This window comes from Lepidochelys olivacea (genome assembly GCF_965140295.1).
Source record: "Lepidochelys olivacea isolate rLepOli2 genome assembly, chromosome: 1".
In the NCBI taxonomy this organism is placed as follows: Eukaryota; Metazoa; Chordata; order Testudines; family Cheloniidae; genus Lepidochelys; species Lepidochelys olivacea.
Genome location: NC_140411.1, coordinates 230,919,640 through 230,945,912, shown reverse-complemented (window position 1 = coordinate 230,945,912; position 26,273 = coordinate 230,919,640). Strand labels below are relative to the sequence as shown.

The following is a 26,273-nucleotide window of genomic DNA, read 5'->3' as shown; positions in this document are numbered from 1 at the left end:
CTAGGGTGAGGACCCCTGCCAGAAGAAGCTCTGTGATAGAGGATACTTGCAGGAGTGAACATAATTGCTTACAGCAACTTTCCCACTGTGGAAAGCTATCTGCAGTGTTGTTATAGCCATGCTGGTCCCAGGATATTAGAGAGACAATGCACAGGTGTAGTTTGACTGCAATATTGGGGGGGGGGAAGGGGGCAAAGTGCGCATGCACACACGTGTGTATGCTGAAGGCAGTTCCCTTGGCTCACTGGCTCTCTGCCCCCACCTGCAGTGGTACTGGGAAACCGGTGCTGGGGGGAACAGGCCGGCTTAACAGAGGAGCCCCAGCTGCAGTGTCACTGCTCTGGTGCTGCTGCAGCTGCCTCCCTGCTGGGGCTGGGGATGTTGCTGCTGCCGAGGGGATGCCACATGCCGGGCTCCTGCTTCTCCCTGCCCATTCCCATATCCCGTTTCTTTCCCATCCCATCCCCCTTCCTGTCCCCACTGTCCCCTGCCCCATCCCATTCCCTTCTCTTCCTCCTGCCCTATCCCACTGGCTCTACCTCTTTCCCCCAGCCCTTTCCCCACCTCCTATATGCTCCCCCCTCCCCCCCCCCGGGCAGATACTCACATGTACAGGAAGCAGGCAGGCACTAGGATTCAGGAGGCAGCATCCACCTGCCGAGGCAGCGGCCCGTAGCGCAGGGGAAAAGCTGGCCCATCCCGCTCCCCGCGAGCCAAAACATGCTGGGGCGGGGGGGGAGGTGCAGCGTGGGAATGACAGAGCCCCCATCCCAGGCAGGCCGAGCAGAGCAAGCCCTGAAGGGCAGCTTGGTGCTCACAGAAATGGGGCAGGGGAAATGGCATATGACCCCATGTGACACCCCCTCACACACACTTTGCCTCTGTGTTTGGGGGCAATATCCCTCCACACCCCGCCAAACTAGACCCAAGGAGACAAGGTGGGTGAGGTAATATTTTTTACTGGACCAATTTCTGTTGTTAAAGAGACAAGCTTTCAAGCTACACAGAGAAGACTTGAAGAAGAGCTCTGTGTAATCTCGAAAGCTTGTCTCTTTCACCAACAGAAGCTGGTCCAATAAAAGATATCACCTCACCCACCTTGTCTCTTTCATGTGGAAGTTAGTCATGGGTGCAAATGGTTGCAGGGTCAGGGCTTTAGGCTGCAAGTTCTTCAGGGAGGGGACAATGTTTTCCTGTGTGCTTGCAAAATACGGCACACAATGGTGTCACAGTCCTGCACTGTGATGAAGGAGGGAGGACTGTTGTGTCCATGTGGAGGCTCATTGACGTTAGTGAGGCTCCATGGAGATGCAGCAGTCACCTTGCATGGATAACGATGGAGGATGATAGTCTAAATTGGGGCCTTTGGATGCTACGGCAACAGAAATGTTGGATGGTCATTTTTCCAGTTACACTCTTCTCCCAGGAATATCTAGGCAGATTTGAGGCTCCATATTTTTGGTCATACCTGGCTAGGTTTATTTAGCTTTAATCTGATGTCCACAGTCTTTGCAAGGCAAATATCCTTGGCTCAGTAGATGATTACACAAAACAAAAATAAATACGTTAAAATCAGTCTCCAAACCTCCACAGTGTGTCATGCCGTACAGGGTGTAGCCTTTGTGACAGAGACACTCGAAACTTCCTGGGTAGTTGATGCAGGTCTGGTCACAAGTCCTTTCGAATGAGCACTCATCTATATCTGAATTCAGAGCAAATATTTTTAAAAAGTCAGAATGCAGTTATTCCAGATGGATGGAATTTAATTCTCTCAGTCACAGCATCAACATTATTAATAAACTGCCTGAGACATTACAAAGTAAGATCTTAATCAATTATCAGCTTAGTTTTCCTACAGTTTTAGGAAGAGAGGATTCAAGGTACAGGGAGGAAGGAAGGAAAGAACTTTGTAGAATAAAACAGTATGTCTGCAATATACATTTTTCCCCACTAGGTGACACCATTTAACCTCTGATAGCATATCAAACCTCACAAACATGAGATGCATATTCAGATTGTCTCTTCTGTTCTTCATTTTATGAGAGTAATTAACAGCATTGCATGACATTTCTGCTCCATCACAGAGCACACAACAATCAATAAGGAGCAGTAGGCATGATTTTTTTTTAAACAATGCTGAACTGAGCGAAATAAAGATACACTGAATAGAAAGTACCACAGAAAAGATATTGTGTTATAGACATTTTAAACAGGAACATATGCAGGATGGCAGCGATTTTTCAAGAGTGAATTTCAGAAGCAAATCTATCACCTGGAGTCATGTTTTTTTCCTAAAATCCGGTTTAGAGGAATGTTTTTTAAGTTAAAAGGTCAGTTTAATAAAATGTGCTTGTTTGAAGGTTTTAATTTAAATGAAAGAAAAATAGCATTCCTCCAATGTATTGAAATGTATAGGAATTGGGTGGTGTCCTTTTAAATAGTTTGTGAGCCTGCTGGTAGTCCTCACTGTGTTCTGTGTTTTAGAAACCAGCAGCAGTGTACATATATGTCACTAGGCATTGTATGTTGTGTCTATGTAGGAACCAGTAAACACCCAAGAATATTAGTGAGCTCAAAAACTGTTTATGGGGATACTACCCAATGCCTATGCACTACAAATATTTATATATTTTGATGTGTAATGGACAGTTCTAGGCCTGCTCTTGCTAACACTTATTCAAGGGCTTATACACAAGGCATGCAAATATGCCCATTGAAATTAAGCATTTATGTAAGTATTTACAGGGTCAGGGTTTTCATGACTGTTTATGACCAAGTTTCTAATGCTATAAAAATTTATATTTCATGTGATATTTATACAACTCTTTCAATGTGTTGAACATATACATGCAAAGATAATGCACAGAAAAATTAACTGAACAAAATAAAAAGTATCCATACAGGTAAATACATAATATAAAGTGAAATACACTTGAGAGGTAAGAAGATCTGAAATCCTCATTTGTGTGTGTGTGTGTGTGTGTGTGTGAGAGAGAGAGACACTCTCCCCATAGGTTTCAGAGCAGCAGCCGTGTTAGTCTGTATCCGCAAAAAGAAAAGGAGGACTTGTGGCACTTTAGAGACAAACAAATTTATTTGAGCATAAGCTTTCGTGAGCTACAGCTCACTTCATCCGATGAAGTGAGCTGTAGCTCACGAAAGCTTATGCTCAAATAAATTTGATAGTCTCTAGAGTGCCACAAGTCCTCCTACTCTCCCCATACAATCAAACCAAAAATGGTGATTTCAGGTTTTCCTTTTTCTCATGCATCCTTCATTTTTTGTTATGAGTTTTCTTGTTTGTTTTTTTCCTTAAATGTGTTTGTTTTCTAAAATTATTTTCTTGGGGTTATATTTGTAGCTTTGGGAATATTTAATGATTTGAATATATTTTAAAAATGGCAAACGGTTTTCCCTAAATAAATAATACATTTATAAGTACATTTGGAAGCCACCACTACAGCTGAAGTTTAAAAGAATTAAAATTCAGAAGAAGACAAATAATACATTTTAGTTTCATTCATGTATGACAGTATCCAGGGTATGGTACCACTGGAAATCCACAAGGACCATTCATAGTTGGCCTCTGACTTACTTTGGAGATCTCTTTTAAAGACAAAACCAAACCAAACAAAAACTCTTCATATTCCTTGATAATGGCCCAATCCTGCACCACTTTTGCCATTAACATAAATGACTGCAGGGTTAAGCCCTACACTCTTTGACACTAATAGGGATTTATACCACTTCTTGACTCAGAAAGCAACAGTTTGCTTACAACAAAAAAATGCTCTCTTAGAATGGGTAAATGATTTCTATTGAATTAAATATCATATCTACTATAGGCTAATAGAGATGTTAAACATTTTTATTGTAACACAAATATATTTTAAAAAGGCAATTTACCCATTTAAATCCAGCACCTTGCCTCCTGCTATACTTCTAATAAATCCTGCCTTTGCTCTTTCTGTGAAGCTGACTGGGATTGAAAACCCTCTATGCAGACTTGTCCCTATTTTAAGAATAACCCCTTTGGTACAGTCTCCTCATTGCTTGACATGGTAGGATGTCCCCATGTTAGGCTATACCCAAGGCTCTGAGTTTTCTGCAACCCCTTGACTACAGAATCACCAGTCGCCTGTGGAATTCAACACTGGCCATAGAAAACGGAAAATATTCACCACTTACTCTGCACTAAAGGAAGCTGTCTGCATGTTAAAGTTAGGATAGTAGAATCTTTTTTCAGCATCTCTCAGACTTTGATACCAGTGCTCTGGGGGGATATGACTGCTGACTCCCAGAAACCCTTTGATACCTTAGCATTGTTGTGCAAATCCATGTCCGCTTCTTCTCTAGAAGGGTGTGCTTAACCTGCATTAACTCCAATAGGTATGAAACATGCGCATCTCAACAGTGATTGAACAATACCCCTTAATGGTGGCAGTGACGTCTAGTGGATTGAGTACTGGACTGGGACTTGGGTGACCTGGGTTCTATTCCCTGTTATGCCATGGGCCTGTTGGGTGACTTTGGGCAAGTCACACCATTTCTCGGTTTCTCAGTTCCCCACCTGTAAAATGGGGATAACGATACTGTCTCCTTTGTAAAATGCTTTGAGATCTAGCGCTACATAAGAGATATATTAGTTGCCAGCAACAGTCATTGAATTGAGCTGCCTCTGGGAAGAGGGCCCAGTTTCATTTAGTTTCATCAACAGAGCTCAAGCCTTGGCAAAATACCGACACAGGTTAGTATGCTGTAGGCAGTTGAGCTCTCATGGATATGGGACAATCAGTGCTCAACATTTTGATCAATGAAGATTTTTGTACCAGAGCAGGGGAAACTAAACAAACAGGCCAGGCTGTATGGGAGCAACTTTCTCACCCCCACCGGAGGGAGAGATTACATGGTCCCTGCCTCCCCATTCAACCAACTCTAGGGGAGGGGCAGATTGTGGAGATGTCAGAGGAGTGGTCAATACTGTGAGCAAGGGAGAAAGTGAATTTATCCTCTAAAAATCATTTAAACTTTATCTAACTATAAAAAGCTGAGGACTGCACTGGCAGCATCATCACTGTGGGGCATTTTTGTTGAGATACATGCTGAATTTTGTTTAAATTTGGACTCATTATTTATGCTTGCATCGCTTGCTAAAACATTGCAACACAGGGCGTGTGCGCTAGAGATGGGAAAACCAGCAGGGCCAGCATTTCAAAACTGGCTTTCTAAATTGCACTTCCACATGTGGGAAGCTGCTCGCATGAGGGCACCACAACAAGATGCAGTTATATGACCAGTGAGCACAATGGGAATGTGCTTAAGCAGCATCACTTGCCCCATAACCTCAGCTGTGCAGAACACAATGCCATCCACAGCCTCAGAAACAACTCTGACATCATAATCAGAAAGGCTGACAAAGGAGGTGCTGTTGTCATCATGAATAGGTCAGAATATGAACAAGAGGCTCCTAGGCAGCTCTCCAACACCACTCTCTACAAGCCATTACCCTCTGATCCCACTGAGGGTTACCAAAAGAAACTACAGAATTTGCTCAAGAAACTCCCTGAAAAAACACAAGAACAAATCCGCACAGACACACCCCTGGAACCCTGACCAGGGGTATTCTATCTACTACCCAAGATCCATAAACCTGGAAATCCTGGAGGCCCCATCATCTCAGGTATTGGCACCCTGACAGCAGGATTATCTGGCTGTGTAGACTCCCTCCTCAGGCCCTACGCTACCAGCACTCCCACTATCTTCGAGACACCACTGACTTCCTGAGGAAACTACAATCCATCGGTGATCTTCCTGAAAACACCATCCTAGCCACTATGGATGTAGAAGCCCTCTACACCAACATTCCACACAAAGATGGACTACAAGCCGTTAGGAACAGTATCCCCGATAATGTCACAGCAAACCTGATGGCTTACCTTTGTGACTTTGTCCTCACCCATAACTATTTCACATTTGGGGACAATGTATACCTTCAAATCAGCGGCACTGCTATGGGTACCCGCATGGCCCCACAGTATGCCAACAATTTTATGGCGGACTTAGAACAACGCTTCCTCAGCTCTCATCCCCTAATGCCCCTACTCTACTTGCGCTACATTGATGATATCTTCATCATCTGGACGCATGAAAAAGAAGCCCTTGAGGAATTCCACCCTCATTTCAACAATTTCCATCCCACCATCAACCTCAGCCTGGACCAATCCACACAAGAGATCCACTTCCTGGACACTACAGTGCTAATAAACAATGGTCACATAAACACCACCCTATACCGGAAACCTACTGACCGCTATTCCTACCTACATGCCTCCAGCTTTCACCCTGATCACACCACACGATCCATCCTCTACAGCCAAGCTCTGCGATACAACCACATTTGCTCCAACCTCTCAGACAGAGACAAACACCTTCTATCAAGCATTCTTACAACTACAATACCCACCTGCGGAAGTGAAGAAACAGATTGACAGAGCCAGAGGAGTACCCAGAAGTTACCTGCTACAGGACAGGCCCAACAAAGAAAACAACAGAACGGCCACTAGCCATCACCTTCAGCCCCCAACTAAAACCTCTCCAACACATCATCCAGGATCTACAACCTATCCTGAAGGATGACCCATTACTCTCACAGATCTTGGGAGACAGGCCAGTCCTTGCTTACAGACAGCCCCCCAACCTGAAGCAAATTCTCACCAGCAACCACACACCAAACAACAGAACCACTAACCCAGGTACCTATTCTTGCAACAAAGCCCGTTGCCAACTGTGTCCACATATCTATTCAGGGGACACCATCATAGGGCCTAATCACATCAGCCACACTATCAGAGGCTCATTCACCTGCACATCTACCAATGTGATATATGCCATCATGTGCCAGCAATGCCCCTCTGCCATGTACATTGGCCAAACTGGACAGTCTCTACATAAAAGAATAAATGGACACAAATCAGACGTCAAGAATTATAACATTCAAAAACCAGTCGGAGAACACTTTGATCTCTTTGGTCACTCAATTACAGACCTAAAAGTGGCAATTCTTCAACAAAAAACCTTCAGAAACAGACTCCAACGAGAGACTGCTGAATTGGAATTAATTTGCAAACTGGATACAATTAACTTAGGCTTGAATAAAGACTGGAAGTGGATGGGTCATTACACAAAGTAAAACTATTTCCCCATGTTTATTCCCCCGACATTCTTGTCAACTGCTGGAAAAGGCCCACCTTGATTATCCCACTAGAAAAGGTGGTCCCGTCCCCGTCCCCCCCCACGCTCTCGGCTGGTAATAGCTCACCTTACCGGATCACTCTCGTTATAGTTTGTATGGTAACCCCCATTGTTTCATGTTCTCTGTGTATATAAATCTCTCCACTGTATTTTCCACTGAATGCATCCGATGAAGTGAGCTGTAGCTTACAAAAGCTTATGCTCAAATCAATTTGTTAGTCTCTAAGGTGCCACAAGTCCTCCTTTTCTTTTTGCGGATACAGACTAACATGGCTGCTGTTCTGAAACCTTCACAGATACAATTTAGTCAGCCATTTGGGGGAATCTGACTCTCGAGCGTCTTGGTTCTTCTAGTGCCTTCCTTTTATTGGATTGTTGGGACATGCTATCCAGGGTGACAGGGCCTTTCCAGTCATCTCCAGAATGCTTGCCAATGATTGCTTACTAATGGTTCGTCTGAGGGTAGAGAAGACCCAAGGATACTTTTACTTTATTCTCACACATCTGTATTAATCACCTCTTTTATGTTAGCAAGGAGAAGGTTTAGTGTTTCACACCTGACTTTCACCATGAGCCCGGGACATTAAATCCTGCTTGGTCTACAGTAGACAATGAATTTGGGCATCTTATCTTGCTCTCTTCTGTACAAAAATCACTGCATGATTTGTCACAGTTTATACTGGGAGCCCAAGATATAAAATAGCAGTGGTGATGCAGGTTGAGACTAAGGTGCATCAGCATTTGATAATACTGTGTGCATCTCTAACCAGTGCTAATAGCCTCTTATCTTCATGAACATTGAATTTCCCCATGTGAAGTAATGTCCTGCTTAACTTCGAGTGGATTGTACACAATTTCTGTTGGCACTTACCACAGCCCAGCAAACTTGGTGGTGAAAGTGAAATTCTATTCCTTTTAGTATCATCTACCTTTATATTTGTTGCCTCCGACCTGATTTTCTAAACATGAAAGCTTCATTCCATAAATGCTTCGTATTTTATTTTTTAAAATATTGTTCCGGCTTTTGCCCTAGAGGGTCATTTTGATTATGTCATAGGCAGATTTACTAATACACTTTTATTTTAGACTAGCAAAATACTCACTGTCAGGCATTTATACTACACTCATGATCATTGTGGTATGCGTGAGTGCCTATTTTTAGGGAATTATAAGAGACACCTTCATAGATTGGAGAGAGTTGAGAGAAGAGCCACAAGAATGATCAAAGGATTAGAAAACCTGCCTTATAGCTCAAAGAGCGCATGTTACTTAGCTTAACAAAGAGAAGGTTAAGGGGTGACTTGATTGCAGTCTATAAGTATCTACATGAGATACAAATATTTAATAGTGGGCTCTTCAATCCAGCAGAGAAAAGTATATCATCATCCAATGGCTGGAAGTTGAAGCTAGACAAATTCAGATGGGAAATAAGGTGTAAATTTTTCACAGTCAGAGTAATTAACCATTGGAACAACTTACAAGGATTGTGGTGGATTCTCCATCACTGACAATTTTAAAATAAAGATTGGATGTTTTTCTAAAAGATCTGCCCTAGGAATTATTTTTGGGAAATTCTGTGGCCTGTGTTATACAGGAGATCAGAGTGGATGATCACAATGGTCCATTCTGGTCTTGGAATCTATGAGTTGATTCTTTGAAACTAATCAGGACTATGGGAATAAATTCACCCCCTGCTGGCACAGGGCTGGTTCCCCACCACTGCCCTAGCTACAGGGGATATACCAAGGAAGCTCCACTGGTGGAGGTGATTCAGTGCATGTGCTGTTTAAATGCACCCCCTGGCCATGCAAGCTCTGGCTGAAGCCACACATTTGCTGGAGCTCTATTAGCTGGCTGTGGGTCCCATAGTGAAGAGGGGGGCAGTGTGTAGTCTTGCAGTGCTACAAGCCTCCCCGCCTCCAGTCAAAATGTCCATCACCAGGTGCCTGCACCATGGCTGGTCTGACCTCAGGCTGAGTGTAGTCCATGATCTCTAGCATTCCACACTGCAGCCCTTGAGGCGAGTATCCAAACCTTGTAACAGCTTTGCATTCCTTTCCTTTCGCCCATAAGGGATTTAATTCCTAAGTGGTTGTACAGTGGATTTATACAGGAGCAGGATTTCACAAGTTTGTGTGGAAATCTGATTATTGCCAATAACAGGTATGTTTTATAATTATTTCTCTGGCCCTTTTATTTCAACTCAGCCTTTGGGGTTTTTTAAATTGTTCTTGTAATTATCCTTGATTTTTGAAATGCTTACATGAACTAAAGGATCTTTTAAACGATCTTTATTTTCCTGAATTTAGTGCTTGTAAATAGGGACCAGGTTGACAGTACTGGAAAGTGAAGTCCTTCATTTATTGCCACAAAAAAGCCTTCCATTTATCGCCAGAAGAAGAAGAGTTACTGCCTGGGCAGAAGTAGTTTCCTGGAGCTTCCTCATACAGCTGAGCCTCAGTGCTAACCTGAAGGAACCACTTCTAGGAGTGAGAGAGTACCTCATTTTCCATGGTCATCCAGTCCTTGGCCTTTCTGCTAAGGCTGTGGGTTTCCAATTACAGTAGCACTAATTGTGCTTGTGGTTTTTTTGATGTGGACACTTGCTCACTTGTGGACTGAGAGCACAGGGCACTGAGAACCCATCAGAGAGTAATGATTTTTGGGCAGCCCAACACTAAGCTGGATTCATACCAGGGTCTTAGAAATGAAAGACTCCTTTCTGTATTGCACTACCAGTCCCTGAATTCAGTGCTCTGCATTCAATTAATCAGAACGTATTCTGTTAAATGCAAAACAGGACATTTAAAATAGCATTGGGCTTGAGAGACAAACTGATAAAAATCTAAACATTCAAAGATAAGGTTGAGAAACAACACTGGATTTTCAGATGATTTTGTGCACATGCAAATTGATGTGGAAACACCCGTAACTGCGTCTTAACTGCATTTACCTATGCAAAACTCATTTGGACAGAGACATATGTGTGATTTTGCTGAGTGTAGCTGGGGATGTGGTTGTAGAATGGAACCAATTTAGTGCTCAATCTACTCATACATTTAAAAGAAAATCTAAAAAAATATGGATTTATTTCTTTTATATTCTTTCCGATTATTTTATTTTATAATACTGTATGCCGGAGGTTGGGTGAAATCTCACTGAAGCTAGTGGGTATTACAGCTGCCCCTCATTCAGGATTAATTTAAAAAGCAATTAAGTTGCTTTATGGAATAGATAGCTGAAACAAGAGGAGCCACTGCCCAAAACTCAAGCAACGTGCAAGGCTGGAGCAGGAGTTGAGCCATGTGGTCTGAAGGGTTTTCCCTGGAATCTGAATGCAAATGTGTAGGTCTGGGTACTCTTTAATGGAGCTGAGAGAAAAGAAACACGACAAAAACACAGAGAAGGCATCAAGAAAACCCCAGAGACAGCCAGAGATGCCTTTGTAGCATGACTCTGAGAAAAAGCTAAGAGAGAGAGCTTTTTGGTAGAGTGCTGGCTGGAAAGAGGCTTGGAATTGTGAGCTAAGAAACTGTTTCCTGTTGTCTAATGTCTACTGTGTTCAGGGAAACAAGGGTTTATGTATATTCATTGTAAATAAACAGAATTGCACCAAAGAAATACCTGACTCCATTATCAATTTCTCCTCTTAATGGAAACAACCCATAAGACCCTGAATACCAGCTATCTGCTCTGGTCAAAAGGGGTAACAATATTATAGTAGCATCTGGAGGCCCCAATCACAATCAGGTCTTGAGGGTGCTAGGTGCTGTACAAAGACACTGTTCCTGCCCCAAAGAGCTTACAATCGATCTTCATTTTTGTGGTAAAGTTCTGCATGGATTGTGTGGCTGCTGTCTAAGAAGCTGTGGGGAACATATGAAATGAAAAATTCTCTGGGTTCTGACTGATGGATTAGCAGAGTTTGAATCCCAAACCTAAAGTGATGACACTGACATCATAATGTAACTATCATCATATTAGAACACATCTCAGTGTAATAGAGTCATATCTCAGTACTATCTCACAATATGACATCACGATGATCCTGTCAGTGGCATAGCTGGAGGGGCGGGGGCAGCTGCCGCTCCCCCACTGAGCACAAGTGGCGCCTTGTCAATGTCTTGGTGTCTTTTAAATTTTCTCCTGTTGAGGGAGATCCGAAAAAAGGCGTCACCCACTGCAGAGCTTTTTACTCAGCCAGCGGCGCTCCGGGTCTTGGACGGCACCTCAGCGGCGGCATCTTCACTTGCTCCGGATCTTCAGCAGCAACTCGGTGGCAGGACCTTCAGTGCCGCTGAAGACACCCAGAGCGAGTGAGGGCCTGATGCCGGGGCGCCGCTGGGTGAGTAAAAGCACCGCAGCGGGTGGTGCCTTTTTTTTGGATCGCTCCCCCTGTTCCCTCCACCTGGCTACGCGGCTGGATCCTGTCCTCCAAATGCAAATCCATGCAGTCTGGGTTTATTTTAGCTTTCTCAGACACACCTGGTTTGATTTTTCCCCTGTACTATTTACACAGCCCTAATTCAGGCTCCGCCTACACTTGGAGCTGGGGTGTGATTCCCGATTTGAGTAGACATACTCACACTAGCTTTCATCAAGCTTGTGTGCTAAAAATAGTAGCATAGCCACAGTACCATGGGCAGTGGCAACATGGGCTAGTCTTGCCAAGTACTTACTCATGGAGTCCGGGTGGGTTTGTATTTGGGGAAGCTAGCCTGTGCACTGATTGCTGCTGTGGCTACACTATTATTTTTAGTGCACTAGCTCAAACAAAGCTAGCATGTATCTGCCTTCCATCACTGGGAAGCACCTTCCCAGCTGCAATATAGGCATACCCAGAAAGTACCATACAATTAACTATGTGCTACAGAACACACAGTGTATTCAGATCAACCAAAGCCAAAGCCAATCACAGCTGTCTGTGTTCTGGTCGCATTCCTCACCACCTAATCCAGTGGATCCTTTGAGAAAAAGAGACCTTCCCTTTCCTCATCCACTGCACAGTCTTGCCCTGACTCACATACACTGAACTCCTTGAAAATAATCTGTCAATGCTTTTAAACTAAACCCTGCCCCTTTCTAGACATGCATGTATTTAAAACAGTTACTTTATCTTCCTTCTCCACCCCCCAGTTGCCACCTGGTAGCTGATGCTACCCCCACTATGTTGTCCATTTCACAATCAATCAGAGACTACCTGAAATGGCTGCCAATGGGACATTAGTGAGCCTACAAATCCCAGTCAGAGGGGCTGCTGGAGCAAATGGAAGCCTTACTTTAGGTCAGACTCCCCACTAAAGGATGGCTTGGATTCAGTGTCAGGAAACATATGACCTCACAGCAGACATATGACTAGGATCCTCATGATATCACACACTTTCTGACTCAACTTGACCTATCTCTGTCCACAACTCATCAGAGTATCCTCCGATAGGTCACTTAAGAGGGACAATACAATAAAAGACCCAGCATTGCTGTGACTGGATCAGTTGACTTGGACTTTCTGGCTACAGAATTACAATGTAGATAGTTGGGCTCAGGCTAGAGCCCAGGCTCTGAGACCCCATGAGAGGGGAGGATCTCAGAGCCTGGGCCCTAACCCAAACCTGAAAGTCTACGACTGGAGTTTTATAGCCCCATGAGCCCAAGTCAGTTGACCCAGGCTCTGAGACTTGGTGTCACAGGTTTTTTATCGGCATGTAGACATACCCAACAAACCAACAAGATCACCTTTGGGTTTGACAAGGCCACTCTTTAATACAGAAGACCAGCACAGACCAAAAGAAACAGCTTATTGTTATAACTAACTGCTCATTATGTTTCAGAGTCTGCAATAACAAAACCAACGAAGGACGGAGCGAAGGAAGAAGAGATAATAAGACTATTGCTAGATATAAAACCTCTTATTTTATTACTTTCCTGCTGAGTGGGTAAGAACCGGTGAAGGCTGGCATCCTCCTCCCGAAAAACCAAACCTTTAAATGTAATTCAAACACAACACCCCTGTGAGCTTTCTATTGCGTGACTGACTTGCAAACAAGTCCACTCACTTGTTGCCGAGACTTAGCTGTTAATAATGTACTAATGATCTGCAGAAGAAAAATATCTGGCATTAATTACTATACCTTTTATTTGAACTTAAATGTATAAGTAGCTTAGCCACATCTTGCACTTCAAAAACCGGAGCGGGCAACTCTGTCCATTATGACTAACTTCAACTCAGAGTATTTATTTATTTAAGGATTTTATTGCTTTCAGTTAGCTAAGTGATTAGTGAAGACCAAATGCAATGCACTAATCAAAGAATGAAGGACTTTTGAAGGAAATTGATTCTGCTTGCAAGGGGAAATGTGCCTTTTATTACAAATGATTAACTCTGTAAGAATTCAAAACCAGTGGTAAAACAAATAAATACATATAAATTGCAGAACAAACCTTCAAGCTCTACTGCAGGGAGACACAATAAATCATCGGAAACCTGTGACTAATTATATAAATGCCAAAAATTGAGACTGATGTGAAGAAGGGGAAGTTTCCTTTGCAGTTTCAGTGACAGATAGCAAAACAGGATAAAATTGCTATTTTTCAACTTCAAGAATAGGCATTCAGTAGCAGTTAAAGCTGGGTTATGGAGAATACTTGGTTACCATCAACTCAAATAAGTTTTAGATCTGCTGGATTACCCATTATTCAAATGTGTTGCTATGCATCAATTTATCCACAAAATTCACTATCCTTAGCTGGGGGGGCCAACTTCTTAGTTCCCGTTGTTCTGATGAAGCACAGCAACTCCCATTCTGTTGTACAGTCCACTCTATTAACAGGGGATGCAATTGTGAGTGTGCTTTAGTGATAGCTTCACAGCTCCTACACTTGGATCCATGCAGTTACACCTCTGAGTCCATGCAGAACCCTGTGGAATCAAGGGGACTCTGAACAGTCACATGAGTCTGCTCATATAGATCCAGTAGCAGGATCGGTGCCTTTATTTGGATCCCTGCTGTGTCTGTAAGGAATAATAGCATGAAAAATGCAGTGGAAACCTCCTAAGGAGTGTGGAGACAGTCTTTATCTTGTGCTTCCTTCTGGCTCTTGTAATTCATCAAAACTAGGGAATCTCAGGGAAAAAAACCAACAACATAAGATTGATTCTAAGATAATTGGCTGTCTTTTTATTGCTTTCTACATTTTCTTTCTTAATGTTCCCTTTTCCATCCAAGGACTCTCAAGCTACATGGCACAAACTCCCAATGAAAGCAGGCCATGAGAAGGTGCATTATGCCATGGTGTCCTCCATTTAGTGAATGATAGCACCAAGACACACTACACTTACTACATGTCTTGTTCTGCCTTGTCTCCTACAATTTTATGTTCATTTTCCTTAATCCCTCAGGTCTCACTTAAAACATCACTCCTGCTCTCCCTAAGAACACCAAACAGTGGATGATGAGTTGAGATGAGAAGCTGGAGGGAAAGAGACCTCTGTCTTGATCCTAAAATGGAATAATTTAGCAAGGATAGGTCAAAGTCTATCACCAGACATAGGTGTGTCTTGATCCAGTGGCTACATCATTTCTCAGGACATCTTTGAAGAGTTTTACTATTAGGATTTCCATGTTTCTTCCTCTGCACTCCTGATAACATAAGTAATGGAATGTGTTGGTACTTGAGGTTGAAGGCTCATCAGCAGATCCTCTCTCTTTCAGGCTTTGTTCAGTTACTGTGGTATTGACCCCAAACTTTTGGGGGTGGGGCTGTATCTTCTTCTGTGCTTGTACAGAACCAAGTACACTGTTAACACTCTAATACGCTGATCAGCCAATGCTATCATATAGGTGTAAGGACATTTCAGTGACCCATATCATTGTTGACTGTGTACAATTCTAACTTGAGATGTCCATTTTGTCCCATGAGAATGAAATGAGCAGTTCAGATTCTTCTGAAAGAAAATTGTAAATTATTGGCCTGCATAGGTCCAGTCATCAGTTCTAGTGGGTGTCCAGGGCTGAGAGATGTCAAGCAACCCCTAATAGAGTGGGCTGACACCTGGATTTTGGTATTTCATAGATTTTTAGATTTTAAGGCCAGAGAGACCCTTACGATCATTTAGTCTGACCTTCTTCAGAACACGTGCTGTAGAATTTCACTCAATGATTTAGAATCTGATTCAGAAAAGCTTCCCTATCCATCAAAGGACTTGAGCACATGCTTAAATGCTTTCCTGACTTGGAGCCGGAGTTTTAGTTTTCTGAATCAGTTAATTTTTGAAGTTGTGCTTTGGTATAATCTTTGTCGAAGTAGAGAGTTTAGGTAACCAAGTTTGGTTTGGGTCAATATGCTGAAAATTTAACTTAATAGTGTGCACTATGTGTCCTGTCCACTCAGAAACCATCAGGTGTCCTCTGACATTTACTGCATATTATTTTGTTGGATCGGAGGTTGTTTCTGCACCTAGAAAAGTTGGTATTCCAAAGAAACAGTTCCCAGGGATGGTTTTTCTGCCTCTTCTAAATCAAATCCCAACTGCAGTTAAATGCCAAAGACAGTACTCATAGTCTGGCTCTTTCATTGGTCACAGGAGCCATATCAGACAGCTCTCTCTTTGATAGTATGGTCCAATTGGACCTGTCTTCTCCTTATCAAAATCATCAACATCAGAGAAATAGTTTACTACCGGTTACCTAGAAGCACCAGCAAAGAGAACAGCAATGGGAAATTCAAGAAACTTCTATTGGTGATAGTCCTTGACATCAAATGGCAACTGCTAGTTTTCTTTATCTCTATTATGAATCCTTATCAAAAAGAGCAGTGGCTGTACCTTTCTGGGAGATATGCTTGGGATTTGAAAGCAAAGGGTTAAGAATCTTGGAACTTGGTGATAAAAATGTAGGTCCAAATCATTTGCTCTCTCTCCAGAATAAATACAAGTCTTTCCTTAGACTCTGTTCCAAGTGACTCCTGTGTGATCTCACATACTAGCAACTTAATGTCCCCTTCTTTTCTTCAGCTTCTTTCCAAAATTGCCCACTTCACTTCTTTCTCCCACAGCGAGCCCACAAGCTCACCATCAGCCACATGCTTCCCTCAGCACTTACTGCTCAGTTACAGACAGAAAAAGGGCTATAAAATACCATCTTAGTGTGGTAAATATCTGCTCCCTATGTGTCTTCCTAAACATACGTAATGAGTTTACTGACCCACACACATTTTTCTTCCTGTCAGCACTGCACAGCCAATATTGCTATAGGTCGGCAAGCAGCGTTCTGTTCTGCTTTTCGCATCATCCACCAAACGACCAGCTCATTTCTGAGTCACCGAAAGCTTTGGGAGTCTGGGAGAACTTTCAAGTGAGTTCTGGGTACTGAGGAAGAATTTATATTTTCAATGGCAACCATGACATTTTGGCAATTTCAACCAGGAAAACGTTGGTGGCTTAGCCGAGATCTGCATCATTTGAAGATATCTATCGGAGTTTTGCCTGAGTAAAGTCTGCAGGATTTGGCCTGCAGTTTTTAAATGAAATATGATATTACTATTATTATTACTGATAATGCTGTTTGGCAGAAAAAAGGTTTTTATTCTTTCCCCTGTAGCATTATGAAGAATCTGTTTTTATGATGGTTATTTTTAAAAATAACAAATTAACCTATTTAAGAAATCCTGCAATCAAGAGATGAGAGCAACAGATTATCTAGTAAACTGATTAGCTGAAAGGAAATTCATTTGGTCTAATATTTTTAACAGACAGGAAGGAGTAGCTACCTTCCATCTGTACACCTGAGCACATAACCCCAGCACTGTCCCCTCCGAGGAGAACCATGTGGGCAACAGCCCTCAGTGGAATTTCTGAGAGGACCCTTTACAAAGCCCCCAGCATCTTCCAGAGAGAGATTAAAGGAGAGATTAAAAAAAAGCAGCGACAGCTGCCAGCAATAGCAGAGGGTGAGGAGAGGGAACTAGCTGAGCTCCCCATACTCCTGCATGGCCAGGAATTGGGTTGTGTAACTCACCCTGCCTCCCAGCAGCATGAGAGGGTGGTGCCTTTACATCTCCAGCAGCCCTGATGATGTCAGCAATTCGATCAGCCATCCTGTGGAATTGGGGAGTAGGTGGGTAAAGGGTGATGTATTGGGGAGGCTCTGGTGACACCTTCACAGCTCCAGACCATACTTCATAACTGATCAAAGAACGTTCTGCTCTCTGGCACCTGTGTTCTCTCAGAGAGCAGCAGAGATAACAGGAGACCCTGGGGCCATACAGGGGAGAGGAGTTTATGGAGAGAGAGAGGGCCCATCATCTGAGGGACTTCTTGAGAAACTTTATTTTTTTAAAGGAAAGAATTAACAATCAGGTCAAAAGGCTGCTGAGAATGGTTCATATAGAAGGGGAAACAAAACAGATCAATAACTAGATAAAATAATATAAAGTTAATAAGTGAGGCCAGGGTCAAAGGTGTAAAGGGGGCCTGTGGGTAGGAGGGTTGGTCTGATTGGGATTTTTTGAATGATGATTCCAAATCATTTTAAAAGAAAGTATCTAGCTCTGCTCAGTTAGCCTTATGTGCGATCTGATCGCAGTTGCTCTCATCCTTCCTTTCCCCCTTATTGTATGTTCCATGCTAGCCTATCCTTAGCTTGTAAAGCTCCTCAAGGAGAGGGATCATGTTTTTCTCTATATTTGCACAGTGCCTAGCATGATGGGGCCCTGATCTTGATGGATGCCTACTGGAATCAAATAATAAATAATAATAATTACTAATAGAGCATTGCTGCCTCTAACAATGCTGCTTATTATAGCTAACCACTCATTTGAAGTCAATAGGAACTGAGGTGAGCTGAGCACCTTGCAGGATTGAGGTCTTCAGAGAAGAACTACACTATCAGTCCAGAATTGTATTGGAAAATCAGAGAAGGGCTAACATAGCTCACATAACTAGGCCAGAGTTAAAACAATATCTTCAAACAGACTGCATCAGAATGACTGTGAACCATCCGTCTGTGGAGCTTTACTCACATGCCCTGCAACCCCCAATCACATGCCTAAGGATCACATTAATTGTTTTACAGCCTTATGGTCAGATTGTCTTGGACTTGTGCTTTTGAAATACAGCATTATATATGGTACCAAAATAAGGACCAGCTTGAGCCAGTTGGCTCACACAGGTATTTTTATGTGTGACCATTGGACACAATACGTTAGAAGCAACACAAAGGATTTCAAGCAATGAGAAGCTACTGGAAGGGTTTGACCTACTGGGATAGTAAGTGAAACAGAGGGAGGGGGAAAAAAAAGGAAATGAGAGACAAAGAAAAAGAAAGAAGCAGTTTTTGTAGAAAAGAAGTCATAAAAATTGGAGACGGAGGTGGAGGGGGGAGGCTGTATTAATGCTTAAAGTGATTGTGGCCTTTTCAGTAAATTATCCTTGCACTTGGGCTTTCCTGTTCTCTGCTTGTCTGAGTTAACTCTCTCACACCCTTCCCAGCCACCGCCTCCACTAGACGAGGCCTTTGTTACAGTCAGCCTCCTCTATTTATTAATCTATGGGACCCAGTAGGAGGCAATTGGCTCTGACTCCCATTACATTTATCCTCTGACCATTGTTTTGCTAGCACAGTCTAAAATGCAATTAGAGTCAAATGCTTTCCCAACGTTTTTAAGAAAACAAAGTACTTTAATCAAAAACATTGCCAAGATTTTATGAGCAAACATGTATCCCTTTCCAAAATTAATCATTTTCCAAGGCGAAAGCAAGCCGAGTTATCTACTGCCATTATGGCAGTAAACTGCGCTACTACTTCAAGTGCTTGGGAAGAAGAAGCTATAGATCAAGAATGGAAGTGCATTAAAAGAAACTTAAGGCAGGTTTATTTGTTTCCCCACAAACATAAACATGGTATAGTAGCCTGCACTCTTCTCAAGCCACTATTTACACATCAATCCTGTAAGAGCAACTTAACAGCCTAATGATACAAACACAGAAAGGCCTTTACCCTCTGTGTATTGAGCAAGCAATATTCCCTGTGTCCCAGGATACACTTGCTTTATAGACAGATTTCTAAAAGGAGGAAAGGCTTTCTTTACAAAGCAGCCTTCTAATTACTGGAGCAGATCCTACCAGCTTTACGTGGAAGTCAATAGGACTCCTTGCAGGGTAGGTTCTACTCAACTTGAATGAGGGGAGGTAGGGACAGAATCAAGCCTAATGCAATTTAAAATAGCTGGAAGAGCAAATGCTACAACATAAGTAAATTTTCAACTGAAAACTAACAGGTAAAAATTCCCTTTGTCTGCTATAGGCCAGATCCTGCATTCCTTGTTTGCCCGAAGCTCCTGCGGAAGTCAGTGGCAGACTTAGGGTTGCCAACAGTCCCTTTTACAAAGGATGTCCCTTACTTTTTCCTCTCTCTACAACAAGATTAATAAATAATACTAATACTACTACTAATAAATAATAATATCAGGAGGAGGAGTAAGGTGGGGGTGCTAAGAAGACAGTCCCTTATTTTTTAAATACAATGTTGGCAGCCTTAGTGGCAATACACAAGAAGTACAACATTGGGCCCCTCCTTTTATTCTTTGCAGGGAACTGACAACACTTTTTTGCAAATCTGAGCTCCTTGGGTGACCCAGGACACAGAATGACAGGCCACTTGCACGACCTATGAATGGATGGATATGCTGCTTGCTTGCTCGGTCTTGAAGGTGAACAAAAAAAGTTTGTTTGAAAAATACTTTAATTTGTTTTCTTGAGATCCTAAATTAGCAAGAGTCAAATCCTTCCCCCAAGCAGACAAGCTGAGGATCAGACCATATGCAGGGGAGCAGGGGCTGAGAGATGAAGGAATCCTTCTGCCCCACAACACGGACTGGGGGTAAATAGATTTGTGAGGGGTGGATCCACTGGTCCAATGCCTGTCTACTCCCCCACCCCATGACCCCCCACCAAGGACCCCCAGTGCATCAGCCTTTTGGAAACTTCCAGATCTGTGCTGCGGGGTACAGGGATGTGTACCCCTCTGCATGGGCTGCCCAAATCCTCCCCCATCCCTTGCGGTGGAACCACACCAGTACCAGTTTGACACATACACAGGGGATTGTGTGGGGGCAATATTTCCCGCCTCCAGGATCTATGTGTAGTCTTTATGAACATTACGAATACGCTTAATCACTTTCTCCACCATTTGCTTCCCTGCTAAGAGCCGAGTCCAGGGTTCTTTGGTTTCCATCTAATCTAATCCATTCAAAATTCATCACCATAACGTTTGAACATGTGGCAACAACTGATGACATTGCTAAGAGATGAAACCTGCATTCCTTGCTTTAATGATTTGGGATCTTAAAGAGCTTTTATTTGCATTCAAAACAAGCCAAACCAATCCACTCACCCTCAAAAGGTGTACTTATGGGAAAGCTGAAGTATTCTGAGCTCTTCGGAGCTGTCTTTTTACTGCAAGGCTGTACAATGCCTAGCACAATGGGGGCCTGCTCATTGACTGCATTGCATTATACGTGTATAGCAACAACTACCTCACCATACTAAGGTGTACTAAATAACACAATCACTCACCCTCTCTTTAAAACCTCAATGAATTGCAACTCCCAGCACCATTACTGTTTGTGGAAGAATGCTATCACCTTGCTCAAACTATTCTAAGGCTGACTCATATCCCGCTAATTCATTAATACATAACATAACCACTGTTCCCTCTAAGCTGTGTGCATGTGTGCGCGCACACGATTCTAAACCCCGCATACATGGCGAAACACCGTGCACACAAAAATTTGCACAGAAGCACAAAAATTTGCACAGAAGAAATTTTTTGCGCACACAGCCTGTCAAAAATTAGAGAGAACATTGAACACAATTCTAGTCCACAACACAACCAGTGGTGCTGGAACATTTTTACAGTGGGGGTGCTGAAAGCCAGTGGTCCCCAAACTTTTTACCTCACACCCCCCTTTACCCCTGTCCATCCCCCCACTCTCCCAGAGCTGGGGCCAGGAGCGGGGCTGTGACTCTGGAAGTGGGGGCTGTGGACAGGGGTAAGGGATGATTTATAATAGTTAGAGATTGGCTAACACCCTGAAATGTGAGGTTTGATATCCCTTCCAAACTAGGGGTCACCTTATTGTGGAGCAGGTGTGCACGTGCTGCAGAGAGGAGGCTTGAAGGACAGGGGAATCTATTTATTTGTTTTCACCTTGAAGCAGAACCACTTTCTCCCAACCAACCACAGCCAACTTGGGAGGTATCATCACTTGGCAAACAACTTATATTGAGTGCACTTACTGGAAATGTTTCCACTTGGTGCCTGGGCCATATATTGCTTGAGGGTCCAATCCTGCAACCCTTGATCTCAAGAGTAAGGACTAAGAATACGAGTTAGGCCCAGTATTGATGATATAAACAGACTGTTCAATCTGCAGGCGGCTCCACTGAGACATTTAAAAAAACAACCTCACACTTGGAACAATCTGGTATGTGCCAAAAGCAAGACATTTAGAAGCGTTTTTATGAGGCGCAGGAATAAAATCTCTCTCGGAAAGACAGCATCCAAATAAGGAGTGAGCTATAATTCGAGGCAGGGAAATAACGTCAATCTTTCTTTTCATTAGGTGGCAGAATTTTGACAAGGGACTCCCAAGAGCCGCTCCAGCACATTGCTGAGTCTGACTAGTGCATTTGGCACTTTCACAGCTGAGCCATCATAACTGCGTGCAGCCATTTCAGTGAAATATGCATATAATTAAACAAACTGGGCCAGCCTCTTGGCTGGTTTTTGTACATTAGCCTAACTCTGGTCACTATGTTTTACACCATCTGGGTGCACCGATGGCTAGATTAACGCACAGGCAAATGCATAGGGCCCAGATTTGTGCGTGTGACAATGGAGGGCTGGCCAGACCAAACCCAAGCGGTGCTGTGGCCCTCTGCTCCAGGTTTCAGTGCCCCTTGATCAAATTTAGCACATTTCTCCCGCCATCATAACAGAGGGAGTCTGGCGCTAAACATGAGTGGCGATGCAACCTTGTGTCTTAAGCAGATTCTGTCCATGTACTTACTTAAAAGCGATCGGGCCATGGCCCAGGTGGGCCCCTCCTCCTGCCCCTCAGCTCTAAGACCTATGCAACAAAATCATTTTTTCTAGGCAGGACAGTGTGTCAGGGCAGTTGTTGTTATTCATATTAGAAGCTGGGGCCCAGAAGCTTATGTTTGCCTACGGCTCAGTAATGGGTTAATCTGGCCCTGGATGTACCAGTCATTATATTGTACAATCCACTCTACTCAAGCTGTAACACAAAATAATTATTGTCAGCTTCTTTACTTTAATATCAGTATAACTCTGTTGATTTCAATGGACTTATGCCTGATTTAATTGAGAAGCAGACTCAAGCTCAGTATATTTTCTTCAATAGCTGAAGACCTGAAATGTGCAGCATTTCCTCATGAGTATAGCAAACAAACATGCAGGCTGGGGTAAAAGTCAGACAGAGGGCGTGTAGGTGTTCCAGCTGCTAAGCCCAGTTTCTGTGGAATCCACACCTACTGTGGTATTCCCTTCCCTCTCAAGGGAACAGACTGAGTCTTGAAGGCATTCTTACACTCCTCTCCACAGGATGAAGTTTAAACCTGACCACTAGGATCACAGCTCAAACAGGGGTTTGTGTGGGCGGAGGTAAAAATCTATTTCAAATATTTTTTTAAAGAAACAAATAGTATGACTTTCCTCCGGTACCCCTGTGTTGCCCTCCTGTCCGACCTCAAGGGACTATGCCACAGTAATATTGCTTACCACATTTCCAGCTAAGAATGAAAGAGGAAGGCTGAGTAAAATGATTATTATTTTACATTTGCTTGTTTTTAAGTTAGGAAAGAGCATCAACATTTTTAATCAGAAACAGGTTCAAATGGTAACTTGGAAGTGATAATTTGCCTGCTCGCATGCTGGTGGAATGACTAACTTGCTTTTTCACTCTGCGAGTCATCTGGCCCTTGCATACACTAGAAAAATTTACCATGCTAAAAACTTATACTAACCTCCTAGAGCACTTTGTATCCACACACAAGTGTGCTCCAGACCATTCAAAATCTTGCAACTGAAAGCTCAGATCAGCGCTTAGGCACTGAAATGCCTGTTTTATACAAATAAGTGAATAGATGGATACAGCCTTATTGGGGATTTAGGTGTCCTATCAATGTGCCATTAATACATAGTGCTTTTGGATCCCACACAATTATTGTGCTTGGAAACGGTACTATTTTTCTTTATCCCGGAATAAGAGGAAGGGTTGTGTTGACAATTCTGTAATGGCATCCTATGTGAAACATTTCTCTGTCAACATACTGAACACAAACCCAGCACATATAGTTCTAATCACGTCAACCTCCCTGAAACTAAAACCACTGACGTTAGAATTTAGCAATCAGGAAAGCTCAGCATCTGATTTAGCTGAATTATTTTAGGATTGGGAGTGTGGATCTATGGTGCAATGGGTTAACACAGAAAGTTTGAAGGCCTAGGTTCAAATCTTATTTAAGAACAAAAGTGAAAATGGATTGGACTGGGCAGGAGGTGGGATGGGAAAATTAATTCTAGTCCTTAATAGATGTCTGTCCAGTACCACATCCCAAAACTATCACACAACTTGGCACAACTGCCATTCTGCTCCGATGCAGCCCACGACAGAATAACAGAGGGTCAGGCCAGGTTTGAGCTGCCCAGCAGGTCAGGATTGTAGTTTGCTGGCAGAGTTCCATAGGGAAACTTGTAAAGCATCTACCCGCCATATGCCTGGCCCTGGACAGTGCCCTTAGTCTCTCCATTTCAGGGCTGTAAATTCTCTTTCATAAATCATGTTGAAGCCGGCATTAGCACTTGCAGGAGGATGCACTTGAGCATCTCAGAGACAGAAATTCAGTAACAAATTAGGCTTAGGAGGGATTAAACCAGTGATTCTCAAACTTTTGTACTGGTGACCCCTTTCACATAGCAAGCCTCTGAGTGCAACTCCCCTCTTATAAATTAAGAACACTTTTTTTTATATATTTAACACCATTATAAATGCTGGAGGCAAAGCAGGATTTGGGGTGGAGGCTGACTGCTCGCAACCCCCCACATAATAACCTCACGGCCCCCCTGAGGGGTCCCGACCCCCAGTTTGAGAACCCCTGGATTAAACAAACCTCAATTATATATCAAAATATACTGGTGGAGATGCTGGTAGTTTTAGTTTCTTCCTTTTTTTCTAAGGAAAGAAAGAAAGAAATTAAAAAACAAAAATCAAAACAAACCCACCAGTCATACTGAGACCTGGAAGCCTTTGCTGGGCAGCTTTGAGGTGATAAAAAAACTGCAGAATGTGGCTTAGGACAGTTACATAGGAGAAAACATCAGTATAATATGAAGATACTGGGCCAAATTCTGCTGTTGGTTACCCTGGGGGTAAACTGGTATCACTGCAATTCTTCTGGGTAAATATCTGGTGTGACTCACAGCAGAATTTGAGACACTGTATTCTAATGACTAATTACAAAAGACGAACAAATCATTACATTCTTTTAAAATCTTGTAAAAAGTAATAAACCAAAAATAATTAACTATCAGTCAACAGGGAGTGCTGTTACCCTATGGGAAAGAACAGGCAGTCTTCTAGAAGCTCCTCTAGCTCTTAATGCCCCCTGCAAATGCAAAGGGTCCAGAGAGGCCTTCCCAGCATTCTCTGAGGTGAAGAGCAGAGGTGTCCAGGTGCCAGATATGCCCTCTCCTTTTACAGAACTAGTCTGTATCAATTCATTTTTTTGGTGATTTGTCCCCCGCCCAGGCTTCATTATGGATAAAACTGTGCTAGTACAAGACCTTTGAACCACTTAAGTCCCATTTAAGCTCTGTTTTGAGGATGTAGGTGGAACAGGAGTGGTGCATAAGCCTTGTGCTGCCCCTCTGCATAGAGGTGAATTTCATCCTATATGAGGGTTCTGTGGTATTTTTTTTGGTAAATATTTATCTGACTAAGGTATTACACATTAATCAATGGATTTTCCCACTAACGGCTCCTTTCCTGAATGTAACTTATGCTCTCTCCCCTTCCACTGCCCCCTCAGAGTATTGGCAAACGTGCACATTGCCTTTCCTTGCAAAAGGCATTGCCTACAGCAGGAAAAGAAAATTGTTATTTGTGATAGCATTTTGCACATTTTTCTGGGTGCTTAATGAAGCCTGAACTTCAGTGAAGCAGAGAGAGTGCTTATTGTTGAATTTTTTTCAAGATCACTGCACAACAAACAGAAACTGAATAAGCAATTAAGTTAACTGGCTTTAAACTCATATTGTCCAAGGATTAAGCTAATTAAGGCCATGCTCGTAGGGATTCATGGTAGCTCCAAACAATCTGCTTGCTATTTTGTAGTTGTTGTAGTCTGAAAACGAATCCTGGTTGTTTTCTTGCTATTGATGACACATTACAAATACATGATCTTCTAGTTATTATTTAATATTTCTGTTATGTCAAAGACCCTGATCAAGACTTGGACCTTTTGTGTTAGGTGCTATACAAATACATGCTAAGGCATGTTCCCTGAACTGAAGAATTTCCAACCTCTTAAATTCAAGAGCATTGTTAAAATAACTAGTAATTTATACATATGTCTTCATTGTTAAAAAACAAAACAAAACAAAAAACCCAAACAACTCCTAATTTAAGTTTGATCACCTAAAATAGGGACTCTGGGAAAGCAGCATCTCAGTACAGGACTGTTTGTATCAGAACATGGGTTCTCAAGCCTGGTGGCTGCAGCAGGAGAGGAAACAAAAAAAAAAATCTGTGGTAACATGCATGTGGGGCTGCAGTATGGAAAAGGCTGAGAAGCACTGCCCTAGAAAATCATCAGAGATATACACTGTGTGTTAACAGCAGGTTCATCCCACAACCAGGGCTGAAAATGGTTTGGCCACAAACAAATAAATGCAAACCATTTTCCACATCCATTACATGGTATATCATATGAGTTGCACCGTTTG

General features: G+C 42.7%; 1 protein-coding gene across 3 annotated transcripts in view; it reads right to left on the bottom strand.

Moving 5' to 3' along the window:
• The window catches only part of SCUBE1 (signal peptide, CUB domain and EGF like domain containing 1), a gene marked incomplete at its 5' end in the record, with an annotated part of 297,483 nt that overhangs the window by 47,726 nt on the left and 223,484 nt on the right, over positions 1-26,273 (bottom strand). For all 3 annotated transcript variants that reach the window (XM_084618019.1, XM_084618021.1, XM_084618020.1), the window contains one exon: positions 1,586-1,702. In XM_084618019.1, coding sequence (XP_084474145.1) covers positions 1,586-1,702 — 117 coding nt within the window. The remainder of the gene's footprint in view (positions 1-1,585; positions 1,703-26,273) is intronic.